The sequence below is a fragment of the Triplophysa dalaica genome, chromosome 19 (genome assembly GCF_015846415.1).
Source record: "Triplophysa dalaica isolate WHDGS20190420 chromosome 19, ASM1584641v1, whole genome shotgun sequence".
NCBI lineage: Eukaryota > Metazoa > Chordata > Actinopteri > Cypriniformes > Nemacheilidae > Triplophysa > Triplophysa dalaica.
The window spans coordinates 15,937,356-15,956,010 of record NC_079560.1 but is presented as its reverse complement, the minus strand read 5'-3'; the positions used below and the strand labels follow the sequence as shown (position 1 = coordinate 15,956,010).

At 39.4% G+C, this 18,655-nt stretch overlaps 3 protein-coding genes across 3 annotated transcripts; 1 reads left to right on the top strand and 2 right to left on the bottom strand.

Moving 5' to 3' along the window:
* Positions 1–2,074: 2,074 nt before the first annotated feature.
* On the bottom strand, positions 2,075–3,938 carry LOC130408322 (zona pellucida sperm-binding protein 3-like). Its single transcript, XM_056731810.1, has 8 exons — positions 3,363–3,938; positions 3,167–3,288; positions 2,977–3,080; positions 2,727–2,904; positions 2,546–2,663; positions 2,390–2,475; positions 2,225–2,313; positions 2,075–2,142 (listed from the first exon to the last, which is right to left on the bottom strand). The coding sequence occupies exons 1-8, from the start codon at positions 3,936–3,938 to the stop codon at positions 2,075–2,077; spliced, it is 1,341 nt and encodes a 446-aa protein (XP_056587788.1).
* Positions 3,939–5,688: 1,750 nt separating this feature from the next.
* On the top strand, positions 5,689–7,459 carry LOC130408321 (zona pellucida sperm-binding protein 4-like). Its single transcript, XM_056731809.1, has 8 exons — positions 5,689–5,995; positions 6,063–6,250; positions 6,318–6,415; positions 6,490–6,647; positions 6,757–6,949; positions 7,021–7,168; positions 7,249–7,321; positions 7,389–7,459. The coding sequence occupies exons 1-8, from the start codon at positions 5,689–5,691 to the stop codon at positions 7,457–7,459; spliced, it is 1,236 nt and encodes a 411-aa protein (XP_056587787.1).
* Positions 7,460–15,066: 7,607 nt separating this feature from the next.
* LOC130408320 (zona pellucida sperm-binding protein 3-like) lies at positions 15,067–16,934 on the bottom strand. Its single transcript, XM_056731808.1, has 8 exons — positions 16,356–16,934; positions 16,160–16,281; positions 15,970–16,073; positions 15,719–15,896; positions 15,538–15,655; positions 15,382–15,467; positions 15,217–15,305; positions 15,067–15,134 (listed from the first exon to the last, which is right to left on the bottom strand). Exons 1-8 carry the CDS (start codon positions 16,932–16,934, stop codon positions 15,067–15,069), a joined length of 1,344 nt encoding a protein of 447 aa, XP_056587786.1.
* Between the last annotated feature and the right edge of the window lie 1,721 nt (positions 16,935–18,655).

Here is an 18,655-nt window from a genome sequence, read left to right as displayed (position 1 = left end):
ACTGTATGCTTTGTAAACAATCAAAACATGTGAGAACTGTCTTAAGAAGTTTTTTCAAGAATAAATAATATTCCTAACTTTTTTTCAATTTAAATTTAAGAATTTAAAAAGGGCAGTTAAGCAGAACTGTCTTAAGAATGTTTTGTGAATCAGACCCTGGAGACTGCGGGGCATCAACATGTGCGTGAAACAAGAGAAACACTGACGGAGCATCTAATTTGCTTTCAGCTGGTTTTGAGCTATTCTGCCGTTTCTTGTGGTAAATATTAGTGTATTTTTGTTTCTACTGTATTCCATTTTTAAAGAGGAACTATTACAATGTTCTTACAGTGTAAATTGTTGCTGTGAATGTAAATTGTTGTGTGTGAATGTAAGCTGTCTGCCAAGTTGTAAATACGAAAGTGAACAAATTACAAAGTTATTATTTTGACTTTGAATGAGTCGTCTGTTGTTCTTATTTCAGTTCCGTGTCAGATTTGCGTCAATCTGTGTAATGCCCGCTTACATGCCATTTGCGACACTGCATGCAGTAGACCATTTGACCAATCAGATCAGAGTAGGCTGACAGAAAGGAGGGTATTAGACAGATGAATCGCCAATCAAATCAATTGAGAGTCAAAAAAGAAGTGAGGTAATAATAACTGGATATTATTAGACGTACGGATGGACGTAATCTTTTTGTTGCACACTACATAAACCAAAGTAGGACCTTAAAAATCACAAATTATTTACTCCAAAATACGAGACAAGTTGCGTCCTGTATCGATGCGATATGGGATGCATCATTTCTTCCAGCATGAATTCCAGCTGTAAATTTCATGTGTAGCAGCTCACTTGAAACGATTTGCAAGACTTCTGAGTGCCAGAAGAAAAATTCCACTTCTACTGTATTCTGAATATTTATGTATAACAGAAGTGAGTACACCCCTCACATTTATGAAAACATTTTATTATATCTTTTTGTGTGACAACACTGAAGAAATGACACTTTGCTACAATCTAAAGTAGTAAGTGTACAGCTTTTATAAGAGTGTAAAAAATCAACACTGCCATCTCGACTTGAGCAGTCATTTTCAAATATTTTTTATCATTCTGTTAAAAATAAATACCTTTACAATCTGATATGTGATAGGGGAAAAGTTAAACAAAAACCAGTCCGGAACCCACGACGACATGTTGGTAACATATCTTCATGGAACGCATCTTTACCGAAGATCCCAATGATTTTTGACAAAAGAAAAATTGTCACCTGCCATGTATTGTTGACAAATGCCACTATAGGACTGGTTTTGTAGTCCAGGGTCACCAAAATGTGTTGTGTAACAGTAACTGCCTGTTTTTACAAAAAAAAAATCAGTTGGCAGGTAGAGGGTCAAGTCACCGGACATTGGAATATGCGGCAAAAAGTTCTATCACTATCCCCTAAAGATATTTTCTGAATAAACACTCCAATACAGTTAAGGATTTAACGCGAAGGTTGTCAGTTGTGTTGCTTAAACGAAATTGATAAGCTTAAATCTAATAGCATGTGCATACTAAATCAAACATTGTGTAGAGGGGCAAGAATTAATGTTCATGCTTCAGCAATGTCACTCCAGAAAGACTGTAGCTTAATTAAAACACCACATGCCACATATGCATTGCAGTAACTGCTAGAGAAGCCATTTAATTAACATTGAGTTCTTTACAAGCTACATGAGTCTTTGCAGCGCCAAGCCTAAAACATCCTTGACCCTCAGAAAACACTTCAACCTAATCTAGAGAAGAATTTGCAGTTTGTGTGAAGTTCTAAATCGTTGTTCACCCATTTTACCTCAGGGTATAGGGATGTTATTTTTGGGAAGGTACAAGCTTTTTGTACCTACCATCCATTACCTAGCAAAAAAAATCAGTAAGAGTGCTGCAACAAGTACACGCTTTCCAAAGTAAAAGGGCTTTGAGTGACAAATTAGAACAATAAAATGGCAAACATCTAAATGAGATATGCAAGACTTCCTGAAGGACGACCACTTATAGACCATGTATAAATCACTTAAAAGGTTTATTCATCACATGTCCTCATGGCCATTTCAAATTAAAGTCGACCAAAGCCAAATTCCTTCACATTCAGGGGCCCAATAGATGCTTGCTCCCACCTTAGATCTATGGAGAACAGACAAGTAGTGAGAAACTTCCAAGACCATAATCAGAATCACTTTTAGTTAGTCCGTGTTTCAACACATACCTCCAAGAACCTGATCGCTTGCACTACTGCTGCTACAGGTAGAGTCACAGCAGCCACACACCTGATCAGATTCATCCACAGACACCCACCTGCCAAACAAAGACACATCCTCAATGATAAACGTCATCCTACAGACCCAGTGAAGGCCATTTGGGGGTAACATACCCATTAGAGGAGAACGAGCAAGCCTTGTGCTCAGAATTTGTTGGAGTGGCTACAGGAACCGCCTTCAAAATGCATGTGATGTAGACCTGCAAAGACAACAGGGTTTGGGTTTCCAAACAGTGCACTAGAATGTACTCAACTAAAGCAAATACATACCAGCCCACTGTTCGCTTGCTGAAACCGGAAAGCCTCCAGCTGAAATTGCAGCTTATCAATTTGAGTTCGAGGCAGGTAGCGAGAGTTCGAGCCGGTGAACTTTGCGTCAACCAGGCACCTGGTGAAGAATGAAGTTAAACACCATGGAATACTTCTAGGATAAGCTGGGTACATGCCTTACCCATTATTCTCAATGAAGGAGTATCTGGGAGCGGAGTTCACGTCAGGGGACATAGTGGCTACGCAACGGTCCACAAACACACGTAGAGGTACATGGTTGAACGTCTTCACAGAGGCCTCAATATTCACAATGTCACCGAGGAAATACTGGTTTGAGGGTCTCTCAAACTGCCACTCATCTTGTAAGGAAAAAAATTGATAAGGTCTACAAAATTGAGTTGAAACTACATTAAACCCTACATAATACATACCAGTCATAAGCTTGAGGGAGAAGACCAAACGCTCTTCTGCAACCTTAGTATCTGCATATGGTAACCACGTGGGCACCAGGACATTGCTGCTCACATTATGCATTCTGTAGATTATAGAAAAAGGTTGGTCACCGCAATATATTTTTACTACACGCATGAGAATAGAGCCACCTTGAACCCAGAACCGTACCTTGGATAGTGACACTCAATACTGACCACAGCACCACTACTCCGGACAATAGGAACACCATTTGAAAACTCTTGGGGAATATAGACCAGGGAGAATGTATAAACAAGCTCATCTTCGGTCACCTAAACAAACAAGAGTGTTACTAAAGAATTATTCAAAACTAAATCACTTTTGGGAAGAGGATCAGTCTTCTCACAGTTAACATGCTGCCACATCCATGCAGTTCTGATTCAAAGAGGAGCACTCGAGCATTATTGTCCTGCCCTGTTGGTCCACAGCCTCCCAGTGCAAAACCTGAAGCCATTAGTAGTTGTCCAGTCCCAAAGAAGTCCTCCATCACTTCCACATACACGGAATTCTCACCACACTGAGCCCCTACACTATTGGGAGACAAAGGGTTGCGCAGCTCAAAAGGAATCTCTGGCTGTACAGGTTCTTCGGGTAGGCTTGGAAAAGTCCACACCAGTTTTTCCATGGGACCCTGCAAAAGCTGTTTAGACTGAACACCAAGAGGATCTTGACCAGGCTTTCCACCAACAACACCAGGAGTCTGCATTGAAAACTGAGAAGGAAATCTCTGTGGCACAAGCATGGGGTTGTTGGTTTGAGGAGACTGAAGCATTCTGGTTTCACTCTGCTGAGGAACTTGCATTTGTGACCAAGGCCTAAATGTAGGGTTCTGTGTTTGAGCTGATCTTCCTCGCCATTGTGCATCCGACATGCCAAATGCAAACACCAGTACCAAACCAAATCCAGCTTGAAACAGCCCCATCATTGCTGTACTTGAGTTTCCATGAAGCATTCGAAGGCCAGCATAAACATTTATACATCTGGGAATCAGGCTCCACCCCTCTAATGATTGGCGTAATGCTATTCTAGACTTGTTCATTTACCTTTCCAGCTTGCAACAGGTGGATGTTGTTGGACAATTAGAACGCAGAAGGAAATTGGGACGTTAGTACTTTGTATTAAGCTTTTTTAAATGAGGCCTTGTCCACGCCTACACGGGTATACTGAATCCGAAAAGGCATCCTTGCTTACTATATAGTAGGCAAAAAGCAGTCGGCAAACGATTAGTATTTCGTATCGTCTGTATTCCCAAAACAGTATGCGAGAAATTCGCGTTTGGCTTACTGGTGACGCCCAGATTCCGATGAACTCAGCGACAGACACTTCTATATTAATATATCCCATGAGCCCACGGAACAGAATACCAGACAGGACCGCAAAACAGTCTCAGCCGACATTCATGTACAATTAAACATGTTGTTAATTATTGTAAAGCTAATGTAACATAACCATTGACCTTGATATGTTCTTAAATTGACCGTGTTTTATAATGTGCTTTGTTTTCAATTCAAAGCATTAATATTGAGCTTTCAGCAGTTAATTTACGTTCGTGTTCTATATGTATGTTTGCCATTAAAATATTATTGCTAAAATGTTTTTTTTTAACTGACAGATAAACAAAATTCATGATAATTATTCACAAGATCATTTTAATGAGGTGGTTTTAACGGACACGGGTTTGGCTCAATTCAACTTTCTTATCACCTTTCATAAACGAATAATTACAAAAAACAAATAAGCCCCAAACCAATCGATTACTAAAATTAAATTACTCATTTATCGAAACGAAAAATAAAGAGACATTTTTAAATGGTGCGGTTTTAGGGACAAGGGAAGAAAAAAAAGATGATGAGAAGGTGAAATGTAAAGCGTGGTCGAATAACATTTGGATAATGTTCATTTTGAAACATACTAGGCACAAAATAAAAACACCACGGAAGAGATTTCCTCAGGTTTTATTAATACGTCAATAGTAGGAATATTAGAGCAACGTATCTACGTGAGAGACATCAACCAATAGACAGAATACAGACAAAAGAATAATAAGCAATTTTCTGTTACAAAAACATTCCATTGGCATAATCATTCTTCAAAAACGTAATAATTGCTAACTTTTATACCTGCTACCGCCTGCTGCCTCTCCACCTTAAAGTTTTTGTGCCCCTTCAATTAACATTTCGACGTGAAATCATTTCGAATGCTACTATGGTTCCATGTTACATTTTCTTCGCAGTCTGTTTTAAGGAAGGCTTTCATTTGAATGTGTCCTTGTTTTGTTTCGAAGTATGGTCAATAAATAAAGGAATTAATCAAAATGACCCAATTTCCTCACGTTTGTCGCGCCCCACCTGTCATGTGTCTATTCACCACCAGTGGGGCCCTCCTCACCACTTTGAGAAACTTGAACTTTGTGAAAACTTAAAAGCAAACAAATGTTGAGAACTTTTCATTTCTGAAAGTACGCTTTATTTTCACTAGCTTGGTAGAGATTGGTCCAAACACGATCATATAAAATCTTGAGAGTGAACAGAATTTACCCTGTATGTAGCTTCCAGCAGGTCTGGAGAACAATCATTGTAAATTGATCAAGGGGGCGCTGCAAATTCTGACTGAGGGTTTAAAGAGTATATAAGACTGAACACAAGACTCTTAGAGTGTCTACTTGTGGCAAGATGGCGGGAAGTACAGGGATTGGTTGTCTTGTGGCTTTTTGCGCATGGTTTTGTGTGTTTGGTCATGCTGTGCCACAGTTCGGTAATATTCCCCAGGAGCCTCAATCTCCAGTCTTCCAGCAAACTGAACAACAGTTTTCTCTGAAGTTTCCACTTCAGAAGCCAGTGGTGCAGTCAGAACCTCTTGACAAGTGTGCTGTAGCTGATTATGAGCAGATCCAGTGTGGACAACCTGGTATCAGTGGTGCAGAGTGTGAAGCTATAAACTGCTGCTTTAATGGATTGCAGTGTTATTATGGAATGTCAGGTAGGGGTGTGAAACCAGTTTCTTTCCAAGCTGATTACCTGATAACTTCCTCTGTCTATCGTTACAGTGACTGTCCAGTGTATAAGAGATGGTCAGTTTGTGCTGGTGGTGGCTAGAGATGTTACTCTGCCTCGTCTGAGTCTGGACACGGTCCGTTTGCTGGGTGGAAGTGAAGCATCTTGTGGTCCTGTTGGTTCCACGCCTTCATTTGCCATATACCAGTTTCCAGTCACTGACTGTGGCACCAGCATGACTGTGAGTTTGCTTTCGATGATTTGGATGTCTGCAATAGATTTGATGTCAATCGTGTTTTTGCTTGCAGGAGGAAAATGGCTATGTGGTGTATGAGAACAGAATGACTTCATCCTATGAAGTGGGGATTGGACATCTTGGCTCCATCACAAGGGACAGTCAATTTGAGTAGGTCATCTGGGTTTTCTCTCAGTACTGTGAATTCTTGAACGTATGCAAGAAGCTCTTTGTTTGTTGTCTAGACTGCTCTTCCAGTGTAGATATTCTGCCACTGCTGTGGAAGCTCTGGCTGTTGAGGTCAACACTGTTCCACCACCTCCACCTGTATCTGCTCCTGGACCCCTCAGGGTTGAGCTTAGACTGGCAAATGGCCAATGTGTCACTAAAGGCTGTGCAGAAGGTAACGATGTGCTCGTCTTCAAAAAAATGCTTCTCACAAGAGGAGTGGTACATTTGTAGCACTGGTCTCAATCTCTAGCTGGGCAGTAACAATAAGCGTTCATTCTCAGGAGATGAGGCGTACACGTCCTACTACGGTGAGGATGAGTATCCAGTCACAAAGGTCCTGCGAGAGCCTGTGTATGTTGAGGTGCGCATTTTGGAGAGGACTGACCCAAATCTTGTCCTGATTTTGGGACACTGTTGGGCGACATCAGCTCCTAGTCCTCTCAGTCTACCCCAGTGGGATCTTCTAGTTGATGGGTGAGCAGGATCCCAAGCATTTGTCCAGATAGTGTGCTGTGAACGAGTCCTGACTGTCACTTCTGGTTTAGCTGTCCTTACCAGGATGACCGTTACCTGACGGCACTGGTTCCTGAAGTTGGTTCGTCTGGTCTCCAGTTCCCAACCCACTACAAGCGCTTTGTTGTGAAGATGTTCACGTTTGTCGATCCATCATCACTGGCCCCTCTGCAGGAGACTGTATGATTTCCTACAGCCTTTTTCGTATCCTCTAAATTTCCTCTTTATATTTGTTGCTAAAGCTGATCTTTGTTGGACAGATCTATATTCACTGTAGTACTGCGGTGTGCCACCCTGCTTCTGGTTCCTGTGAGCAGAGCTGTGCCAGGAAAAGTAGGTGTAACTTTGGTTTGTATACGATGTCAAAAGACATCAGTTTCACATGGCTTTTGTGTTGCAGGGAGAGCTGTTGCTGAAAATAGGAGTGAAGAAACCGTGGTTTCCAGTGGAGGTGTTTTCTTCACGATGTAAATTTCATTGCTGATTTTAATAAAGTTATTACACTACACCTGTTGTCAGCATTTGTTTGCACCGTGGCATTTTCAGGAGTTTTTTATCCCCGAGGACAATTGAAGTGTCTTGAGATAAAAAGAGCTGGTTTTAAAGGAAACGACAGCAGGTTAACCGTTCAGAGATGTGCTCTTAAACCGCTTGATATCTGATGATTTTTAGCTGTACAGACCAAAGATGTGGCGCAAAATTCATTAACTGTCTTGATTCCCTGTGACACAACTCTGATAATAAAAAAATGTTTGGCATTTGAAAGCTATCTTGGAACTGAAAATGAAGACTTGATAAGTGGAGTTTTTAGGGGAATTTCTAAACATGGAGTAATTGAAATTGTTCAATGCATTTTTGGAGCTGCGTTTGTTGGTAAACGTAGAGCCCAACATTAAGGTGAAGAAATAACCGTTTCATAACTTGGTCCCTTATTGGACAACTCTCCTGGAAGAGCATGCGACACGGCCACAGGAGGAGCATGCGCAGACATCACTTTCACTTGCAACAGGAGAGTGAGAGAGCATGCGTTCGCGAAATTCAGGTGTTTGTTCACTGCATTTTGGTGATGAATGTAATAAACTGTGGATATAACGCTAGATTTGGAGGAATTTTGAAACCGATATATGGACCCACCCCAGTGCTAAAAGAATCCGGACATGCCGATTGTGGAGAGTGAAACTGATGTATGTTTTGTTTACAATTGGAAGCGCATGTGCTTTGGTTCAGCCTACCCCTCTCTCTCGCACGCGCTCTATGTTTTCGGAACAATCTCAAAGCTCTATCTTTTATAAATGTGATCAAATTTAATACTCTTTGAAGATACGAAGTTTGCAATACTACTATATAGGTACTCAACATTAATATGAGATTGGCTGTTACGCCCGCTTTGGAGTCAAATTAAAAGTGGGTACTTTTATTCTTGAGTATATTTCTTTTAGAAATTCTGCACTTTTACTTCGTTAAACTGCGTGACGTTCCCTCGTTCCTTCATGCATTATAAAATGCGTTGTTTATTTCAAGGTTTTCGTTTCTTTTTCCGGGTAGTCCCGAGTGACTAATTCTTTTGAGTCGATTCTTTTGAAAGTGTTAATTGAACAATGGGCAAAACCGTTTGATCTGTTCAAGAATCAGTGATTTGTTCAGTTCGCAGCACGATCTGAATTATATGAAGCGGCGGATTACTCACTCCTCGTAGGGCGAATCTTAAAAAAACGTAGAACACAAAGACCGTTTGATGAAGTGTATATGAATCTATATCTATCCAATCAAAACTGCAAATGTGTCATATTTGTATCCCAAATAAATATTTACAAGTAAAAAATAAGAATAGACTATTGTATGGTACAAGGTATAAGCTATATACAGCAGAATGAAATATCATTTACAGAAAAAGTTGTATAAAAATAGATGGTGCACTGAAAAAAATGTTATGTTGACTTTACATCATTTTTTATGTCAAGGGGTTGCGCGAAATAGATTTATCTAAAACCCAGATATATTTTTTAAGTTGAGTGTACTTATATTTCATAAGTGGATTGTACTTATATTTTATAAATTGGTTTTACTTATCTCGTTCAGTAATTTCAGTTTAATTATATTCATAATTTCAGCTAAACTATTTTGAGTAGAATTTATTTGTTTTTTGTTCCGTACACTAAAAATTGTGCAACCATATCAATTTAATGGTTTAATTTTTACATACTTAAATCAAATTTAATCCAATGGTTTTTTTATCTCTTACTTTCATTGATATTCAGACACATAAATCAAACCCAATATTTTCAACTCCAACTTTATTTTTCTGATCTAAGAGATTTTTACTCTCCCTAACAAGAGTGGCTGTATACATATATGTATATACAGGAGAACTTTGGAGGAAAGCCTTTAACCACCCATTTTCAAGAGCACAACATATACAAATAACAAAATAGACTAGTACTATACAGAACAAAAAATACTATAGTACCAGAACCCTCCACAGCTGCAACAGCGAACAATGAGGACCTGATGCTGAAATCACAAAAAACTGCAAACAGATACATTCAAAAAATACTGTAATAGAGAAAACATCTTAATATAACTAATGTTAGTTGGTTTATAAATATGAAGACAGACTTACAGAATAAAATGAAATATGTGACTTAAATGTCCAGTGAAGCTTAAGCTCCTCTGAGAATGATAAAAATAGGTTAAAATGAAAACACATCTGTGTCGAACAATGAGAAGGCTGTAACATTACTACATGAAACTATAAAGTAATGTCATAATTCCATGTTTTCCACATGGTTCTCCATCGTTTGAACTTTGACGGGAGCTCTTTCAATGACGTCATCTCATTGTTTACTCTTCTTAGTCAATGCTTTAATGGTGCAGATGTCACCAACTGTTTATCTCAAAGCGCTAAACTTCTCATATATGGCGGTAGTGGATGGATAAGGTGGATAGATGCAGGATTGCGATTTTTATTTCAGGTGAATATTCCACAAAATCCAATGACAGCTTTAAATGGTCACACCAGTGGCTGTGTATTAAAGTCCACTACTCACTTTCTTTTCAGTTTGAAACATCTTCTAGGGCTGCATTTTACATCATACTAAATGTTTTCTATCGCCTTCCAAACCAGATTTAAAAACGCAGCTTAGTGGCGTTCAAAAGAGCCGCTGAAGAACTCCTACAGTCCAGCAATGATTTTGTTCTTTAGTCCACGGACTTTAGGGGAAAGCCTTTCTCCATCCATTTTCAACAGCACTTTTTGAATGAATTCATTGTAGTATTTCAGCTCTTTGGGGTAAGTCAGTACATAGATGACTCCCAGCATCATTGCACATGCTTGGGCTACAGATCCAATGTTGTCCAGAATGATTTCTCCTTCAACATAAATACCAATGTCACCATGTGCTCCAATTTCTCCACCCTCCTTGTTGATGACATATATGCCCATGGGGGATATCTGCAGGTCTCTCTGGATGTCATCTCCTTCAATGTCCTGTATATTTGTAGAATATAGGTGAAAAAAAAATAGGATTTAATGACCTGAAAATTCTAAATGTCTTTATATTTACAATATATAATTACACTGGTCAGTAAAACTTTTGAAAATATTTTTGTCAGTTAAATAAATGTTCAAGTGAATTAACAAATCACAGATTTTTGTTTTTATGGCATTGTGGAAAATAACAAAAATGGAGCAGAGACACAGAATTCAGAATAGATTTAGAGAAAGACTAACACAATGTTGGTTTTGTTTTTTTAATTGAACAATAAGAAAAATAATGAATAAAAGCCTGCCTTATCATTTCAAGAACCAAACTTTGGTTCAAAATGGTCTAAAATGTTTTTGCCAATTAATGAAAATCTCCAGACACAGACAAATGTACATCACCCTGTGACAACATCCATGTTGTTTTACTCTTCAGGATTTCATTTTCTCAACACAAAGTTTGTCCCGTAAGAGCTCGAGGAAGTGTCTAGGGAGAGGGAAGTCTGGGCATCCCTGCTTAGACTGCTGCCCCCGCGACCCAGCCCCGGATGAAGCGGAAGAGAATTGATGGATGGATGGATGGTAATCTCAATAAATGTATATTTGTTTTGCCTTGTGAAAAACCAACAAAAATAAATAAAAAGCATATCACTGAAAGTCTTATTTCAGTTCCGGGTCAGCGTGTCAGATTTGCGTTGTTCTGTGTAATGCCCGCTTACATGCCATTTCCGACACTGCACGCAGTAGACCATTTGACCAATCAGATCAGAGTAGGCTGACAGAAAGGAGGGTATTAGACAGATGAATCGCCAATCAAATCAATTGAGAGTCAGAAAAGAAGTGAGGTAATAATAACTGGATATTATTAGACGTACGGATGTACGTAATCTTGTTGTTGCACACTACATAAACCAAAGTAGGACCTTAAAAACAGCAAAATATTTACTCTAAAATACGAGACAAGTTGCGTCCTGTATTGGTGCGATATGGGATGCATCATTTCTTCCAGCATGAATCCCAGCTTTAAGTTTCATGTGTAGCAGCTCACTTGAAACGATTTGCAAGACTTCTCATTGCAAGACTTCTGAGTGCCAGAAGAAAAATTCCACTTCTACTGTATTCTGAAAATTTATAAAATCACAGAAGTGAGTACACCCCTCACATTTATGTAAACATTTTATTATATCTTTTTGTGTGACAACACTGAAGAAATGACACTTTGCTATAATCTAAAGTAGTAAGTGTACAGCTTTTATAGGAATGTAAAAAAATCAACACACAGCCATCTCGACTTGAGCAGTCATTTTCAAATATTTTTTATCATTCTGTTAAAAATAAATACCTTTACAATCTGATATGTGATAGAGGAAAAGTTCAACAAACAGCAGTCCTGAACCCACGACGAAATGTTGGTAACATGCTTTACGCTCCACGCCATTTGAACAGTCAATTTTCGTGTGCTTTTCTTACATTTTGTCTATTCCAATCTGATACTGATGGGCGGAGTTAGCATAAATAGCATCTGCTTACAAGGAGGGCTACTAGCACGGTGAATGGACACTCCATATTTTTTATTTCTTTCAATAATTGGTGGGGACAAAATTTACCACCCTTCCACCTGCAAAATACACCTATGCTCTTTACCCTCTGGGATTCTTCAATTAGGAGTCACGCCTTAAAACATGCATCTTATTTTTTTTCTGGACAATTGTAGTACAAATTTGTTCAATAACATTCTTTTTTGTTTCGCAAGAAACAGCTTTCCGCTGTAATGACGGTCAAAAGCTAAAATGCCCCAGAGAGCAGGTAGAAGAGAGCTAAGTTTGTAGGTGCATTTCTGGCCATTTTTTTATGTGACTTTGCTACATCCACTTACTCTAGGACATGAACATATCTTCATGGAACGCATCTTTACCGAAGATCCCAATGATTTTTGGCATAAAAGAAAAATTGTCACCTGCCATGTATTGTTGACTAATGCCACTATAGGACTGGTTTTGTAGTCCAGGGTCACCAACAGTGGCGGTTTTAGGCAAATTTTCACGACACGTGGGGGGCGGCACAAGCACTTGAAAAAGAAAAATAATCCGCGCCGCAAAGCAGGTTTCTATTATGTATAATATAACTGTCTGTGTGGGGAATTGGCAAATCGCCGCCCCTGCTTGCTGAGAAGCGCAGAAGCTGTGTGAAAACTGTAAAGGGGAGGGGCTGATCCCCTGATGGACAGTTCACCTCTCCCAAATGGAGCGGACAAGGAGGGGGGCCCATTTAGTGGGCTAAAATCAGTCACACCTTGACTTTCTTCTAAATAACGCACATTTCATTCATAATTTTAAAGCACAGGCCTATTTTTCCACGTTTTTTTTCTGCATTGTGTGTGAAATGGCTAATAAAAAAAGTTAATCCAAAACGATTATGTGGAGGTGAAGTGGTTTAGTCTTGATTGTCGAGTGCCAGATAAACATGAAAGCGATGGAGAGAAAAAGGTTTAAGCCGTCAGGTGCCCAATATAAGAAAAAATCAAAGTAGAAGCGGAGAAAGGAGCAAAAGATAAAGGTATGTAACTACGTTCTCTCTGTATGATTACGGTGACGTTATCCATCATCAATGAAGGGCTAATGTTAATGGGTGGTAACGTTAACTCTTACGTTTGTTAGCCTTCTTGCTATGATGCTTATACAACAATAATTCGGTCTTAACTCAACAAACACGAGATCTAATTTCACCATAAGATTGTGCTTTGCAACAAAACTGTTACAAGTAAAGTTATTATTTATTTCCATCATTGGGGTTAATGTTGGGCCCTGTAATTAGCCAACGAAATTAACATATGTCTGGATGTGTTCAAAGGCAAACATTTGCTATAACTCTGTTGCGTGACAAAGAATATAATTTTAGGCAGTAACCAAGGAGCTAATTGTTCCTCCCTTAGATTAGATTAATAAAGCGTCTAATGAGTCATGACAGACATTTGGCATGTAAGGGCATGTTTATTTAAATTTGCAATTCATAAGAGTTATACTGTAGCCTACTGTCTTTTGATGTCAATTTCAATTGCAAATTCATGGGCACTTCTAAAGTATTTTGGAGAATCCTCTGTCACTGGTCAGCCATCAAAAACCATCAGCCTCCTTGAATTTTATCACTTTTATGCATGATAAGGATCTATCAGAGATCTACCCCAACTTTTGGACTGCTCTCAGGATTACACTTACTCTGCCAGTCACTGTGGCTCAAGCAGAGAGGAGCTTTTCAAAAGTTGATCAAGTCATACCTGAGGTCAACCCTGTCTCAGGAACAGCTCACTGGCCTTCCTATCATCAGTATCAATAACTCAATAGGGGGCAGATTTCGTATGATGACATTATTGATGATTTTGCATTAAGGAAGGCCAGAAAGGTCAGGTTTTAGTTTGTGTTTTCTGTTCTTAGTGCAATAGTGTAATAATTAGATTTGCTTTTGTGTGATGAAGGATTTGTGCTATTTAGAATATTTTTTCTATATTTTATTTGTATATTATTCTTAATATTTTAATGTTGTTGTTCTCTGGTCGTGTTACATCATGATACATATGTACATCATGTACATATGTTGCAACATTTATGTACATAGAGTATATTTAAGTTCTGATAACTTATACTGATTTGTGCAGAATTGTGTTTTTAAAATGTTCTGTTGAAGGATTTGTGCAATTGAGAAATATAAGGTTCGTCTTACACTTATATAGTTATGGTAAAACATGGCTTTTTTTCTCTCGGATGGGTGGGAGTAGATGGGGGGGCACCCAGAGCGGATCTCGCCCGGGGAGTGATTCAATGTAGAACCGCCACTGGTCACCAAAATGTGTTGTGTAACAGTAACTGCCTGTTTTTACTAAAAATCAGTTGGCAGGTAGAGGTTCAAGTCACCGGACATTGGAATATGCGGCAAAAAGTTCTATCACTATCCCCTAAAGATATTCTCTGAATAAACAGTCCAATACAGTTAAGGGTTTAACGCGAAGGTTGTCAGTTGCGTTGCTAAAAGGAAATTGATAAGCCAAAATCTAATAGCATGTGCATACTAAATCAAACATTGTGTACAGGGGCAAGAATTAATGTTCATGCTTCAGCAATGTCACTCAAGAAAGACTGTAGCTTAATTAAAACACCACATGCCACATATGCATTGCAGTAACTGCTAGAGAAGCCATATCATTAACATGGAGTTCTTTAAAGCTACATGAGTCTTTGCAGCGCCAAGCCTAAAACATCCTTGACCCTCAGAAAACACTTCAACCTAATCTAGAGAAGAATTTTCAGTTTGTGTGAAGTTCTAAATCGTTGTTCACCCATTTTACCTCAGGGTATAGGGATGTTATTTTTGGGAAGGTACAAGCTTTTGTACCTACCATCCATTACCTAGCAAAAAATCAGTAAGAGTGCTGTAACAAGTACACGCTTTCCAAGGTAAAAGGGCTTTGAGTGACAAATTAGAACAATAAAATGGCAAACATCTAAATGAGATATGCAAGACTTCCTGAAGGACGACCACTTATAGACCATGTATAAATCACTTAAAAGGTTTATTCATCACATGTCCTCATGGCCATTTCAAATTAAAGTCGACCAAAGCCAAATTCCTTCACATTCAGGGGCCCAATAGATGCTTGCTCCCACCTTAGATCTATGGAGAACAGACAAGTAGTGAGAAACTTCCAAGACCATAATCAGAATCACTTTTAGTTAGTCCGTGTTTTAACACATACCTCCAAGAACCTGATCGCTTGCACTACTGCTGCTACAGGTAGAGTCACAGCAGCCACACACCTGATCAGATTCATCCACAGACACCCAGCTGCCAAACAAAGACACATCCTCAATGATAAACGTCATCCTACAGACCCAGTGAAGGCCATTTGGGGGCAACATACCCATTAGAGGAGAACGAGCAAGCCTTGTGCTCAGAATTTGTTGGAGTGGCTACAGGAACCGCCTTCAAAATGCATGTGATGTAGACCTGCAAAGACAACAGGGTTCGGGTTTCCAAACAGTGGACTAGAATGTACTCAACTAAAGCAAATACATACCAGCCCACTGTTCGCTTGCTGAAACCGGAAAGCCTCCAGCTGAAATTGCAGCGTATCAATTTGAGTTCGAGGCAGGTAGCGAGAGCTCGAGCCGGTGAACTTTGCGTCAACCAGGCACCTGGTGAAGAATGAAGTTAAACACCATGGAATACTTTTAGGATAAGCTGGGTACATGCCTTACCCATTATTCTCAATGAAGGAGTATCTGGGAGCGGAGTTCACGTCAGGGGACATAGTGGCTACGCAACGGTCCACAAACACACGTAGAGGTACATGGTTGAACGTCTTCACAGAGGCCTCAATATTCACAATGTCACCGAGGAAATACTGGTTTGAGGGTCTCTCAAACTGCCACTCATCTTGTAAGGAAAAAAAATTGATAAGGTCTACAAAATTGAGTTGAAACTACATTAAACCCTACATAATACATACCAGTCATAAGCTTGAGGGAGAAGACCAAACGCTCTTCTGCAACCTTAGTATCCGCATATGGTAACCACGTGGGCACCAGGACATTGCTGCTCACATTATGCATTCTGTAGATTATAGAAAAAGGTTGGTCACCGCAATATATTTTTACTACACGCATGAGAATAGAGCCACCTTGAACCCAGAACCGTACCTTGGATAGTGACACTCAATACTGACCACAGCACCACTACTCCGGACAATAGGAACACCATTTGAAAACTCTTGGGGAGTATAGACCAGGGAGAATGTATAAACAAGCTCATCTTCGGTCACCTAAACAAACAAGAGTGTTACTAAAGAATTATTCAAAACTAAATCACTTTTGGGAAGAGGATCAGTCTTCTCACAGTTAACATGCTGCCACATCCATGCAGTTCTGATTCAAAGAGGAGCACTCGAGCATTATTGTCCTGCCCTGTTGGTCCACAGCCTCCCAGTGCAAAACCTGAAGCCATTAGTAGTTGTCCAGTCCCAAAGAAGTCCTCCATCACTTCCACATACACGGAATTCTCACCACACTGCGCCCCTACACTATTGGGAGACAAAGGGTTCCGCAGCTCAAAAGGAATCTCTGGCTGTACAGGTTCTTCAGGTAGGCTTGGAAAAGTCCACGTCAGTTTTTCCATGGGACCCTGCAAAAGCTGTTTAGACTGAACACCAAGAGGATCTTGACCAGGCTTTCCACCAACAACACCAGGAGTCTGCATTGAAAACTGAGAAGGAAATCTCTGTGGCACAAGCATGGGGTTGTTGGTTTGAGGAGACGGAAGCATTCTGGTTTCACTCTGCTGAGGAACTTGCATTTGTGACCAAGGCCTAAATGTACTAGGGTTCTGTGTTTGAGCTGATCTTCCTCGCCATTGTGCATCCGACATGCCAAATGCAAGCACCAGTACCAAACCAAATGCGGCTTGAAACAGCCCCATCATTGCTGTACTTCAGTTTCCATGAAGCATTCGAAGGCCAGCATAAACATTTATAAGTCTGGAAATCAGGCTACACCCCTCTAATGATTGGCGTAATGCTATTCTAGACTTGTTCATTTACCTTTCCAACTTGCAACAGGTGGATGTTGTTGGACAATTAGAACGCAGATGGAAATTGGGACGTTAGTACTTTGTATTAAGCTTTTTTAAATGAGGCCTTGTCCACACCTACACGGGTATACTGAATCCGAAAAGGCATCCTTGCTTACTATATAGTAGGCAAAAAGCAGTCGGCAAGCGATTAGTACGTCGTATCGTCTGTTTTCCCAAAACAGTATGCGAGAAATTGCCGTTTGGCTTACTGGTGACGCCAAGATTCCGATGAACTCAGCGACAGACACTTCTATATTAATATATCCCATGAGCCCACGGAACAGAATACCAGACAGGACCGCAAAACAGTCTCAGCCGACATTCATGTACAAGTAAACATGTTGTTTATTATTGTAAAGCTAATGTAACATAAACATTGACCTTGATATGTTCTTAAATTGACCGAGTTTTATAATGTGCTTTGTTTTCAATTCAAAGCATTAATATTGAGCTTTCAGCAGTTCATTTACGTTCGATTTCTATATGTATATTTGCCATTCAAATATTATTGCTAAAATGTTCTTTTTTAACTCACAGATAAAAAAAATTCATGATAATGATTCACAAGATCATTTTAATGAGGCGGTTTTAACGGACACAGGTTTGGCTCAATTCAACTTTCTTATAACCTTTCATAAACGAATAATTACAAAAAACAAATAAGCCCCAAACCAATCGATTACTAAAATTAAATTACTCATTTATCCAAACGAAAAATAAAGAGACATTTTAAAATGGTGAGGTTTTAGGGACAAGGGAAGAAAAAAACAGATGAGGAGAAGGTGAAATGTAAATAACATTAATACAATAACTTGGTCGAATAACATTTGGATAATGTTCATTTTGAAACATACTAGGCACAAAACAAAAACACCACGGAAGAGATTTCCTCAGGTTTTATTAATACGTCAATAGTAGGAATATTAGAGCTACGTATCTACGTGAGAGACATCAACCAATAGACAGAATACAGACAAAAGAATAATAAGCAATTTTCTGTTACAAAAACATTCCATTGGCATACCGCCTACTGCCTCTCCACCTTAAAGTTTTTGTGCCCCTTCAATTAACATTTCGACGTGAAATCATTTTCGAATGCTACTATGGTTCCATGTTACATTTTCTTCGCAGTCTGTTTTAAGGAAGGCTTTCATTTGAATGTGTCCTTGTTTTGTTTCGAATGTAAGGTCAATGAATAAAGGAATTAATCAAAATGACCCAATTTCCTTCCGTTTGTCGCGCCCCACCTGTCATGTGTCTATTCACCACCAGTGGGGCCCTCCCCACCACTTTGAGAATCTTGAACTTGAAAACTTAAAAGCAAACAAATGTTGAGAACTTTTCATTTCTGAAAGTACGCTTTATTTTCACTAGCTTGGTAGAGATTGGTCAAAACACGATCATATAACATCTTGAGAGTGAAAAGAATTTACCCTGTATGTAGCTTCCAGCAGGTCTGGAGAACAATCATTGTAAATTGATAAAGGGGGCGCTGCAAATTCTGACCGAGGGTTTAAAGAGTATATAAGACTAAACACAGGATTCTTAGAGTGTCTACTTGTGGCAAG

Bases quoted from the DNA above. Each gene is read 5' to 3' on its own strand.
- LOC130408320 (XM_056731808.1), bottom strand. From the start codon at position 16,934: ATGGGGCTGTTTCAAGCCGCATTTGGTTTGGTACTGGTGCTTGCATTT. The intron at 16,282-16,355 runs GTGAGAAGACTG...TTGTTTGTTTAG, and splicing joins GATGTGGCAGCATGTTAACT to GTGACCGAAGATGAGCTTGT. The intron at 15,306-15,381 runs GTATGTTGCCCC...TTTGTTTGGCAG, and splicing joins TGCTCGTTCTCCTCTAATGG to CTGGGTGTCTGTGGATGAAT.
- LOC130408322 (XM_056731810.1), bottom strand. From the start codon at position 3,938: ATGGGGCTGTTTCAAGCTGGATTTGGTTTGGTACTGGTGTTTGCATTT. The intron at 3,289-3,362 runs GTGAGAAGACTG...TTGTTTGTTTAG, and splicing joins GATGTGGCAGCATGTTAACT to GTGACCGAAGATGAGCTTGT. The intron at 2,314-2,389 runs GTATGTTACCCC...TTTGTTTGGCAG, and splicing joins TGCTCGTTCTCCTCTAATGG to GTGGGTGTCTGTGGATGAAT.
- LOC130408321 (XM_056731809.1), top strand. From the start codon at position 5,689: ATGGCGGGAAGTACAGGGATTGGTTGTCTTGTGGCTTTTTGCGCATGG. The intron at 5,996-6,062 runs GTAGGGGTGTGA...CTATCGTTACAG, and splicing joins GTGTTATTATGGAATGTCAG to TGACTGTCCAGTGTATAAGA. The intron at 6,251-6,317 runs GTGAGTTTGCTT...TTTTGCTTGCAG, and splicing joins ACTGTGGCACCAGCATGACT to GAGGAAAATGGCTATGTGGT.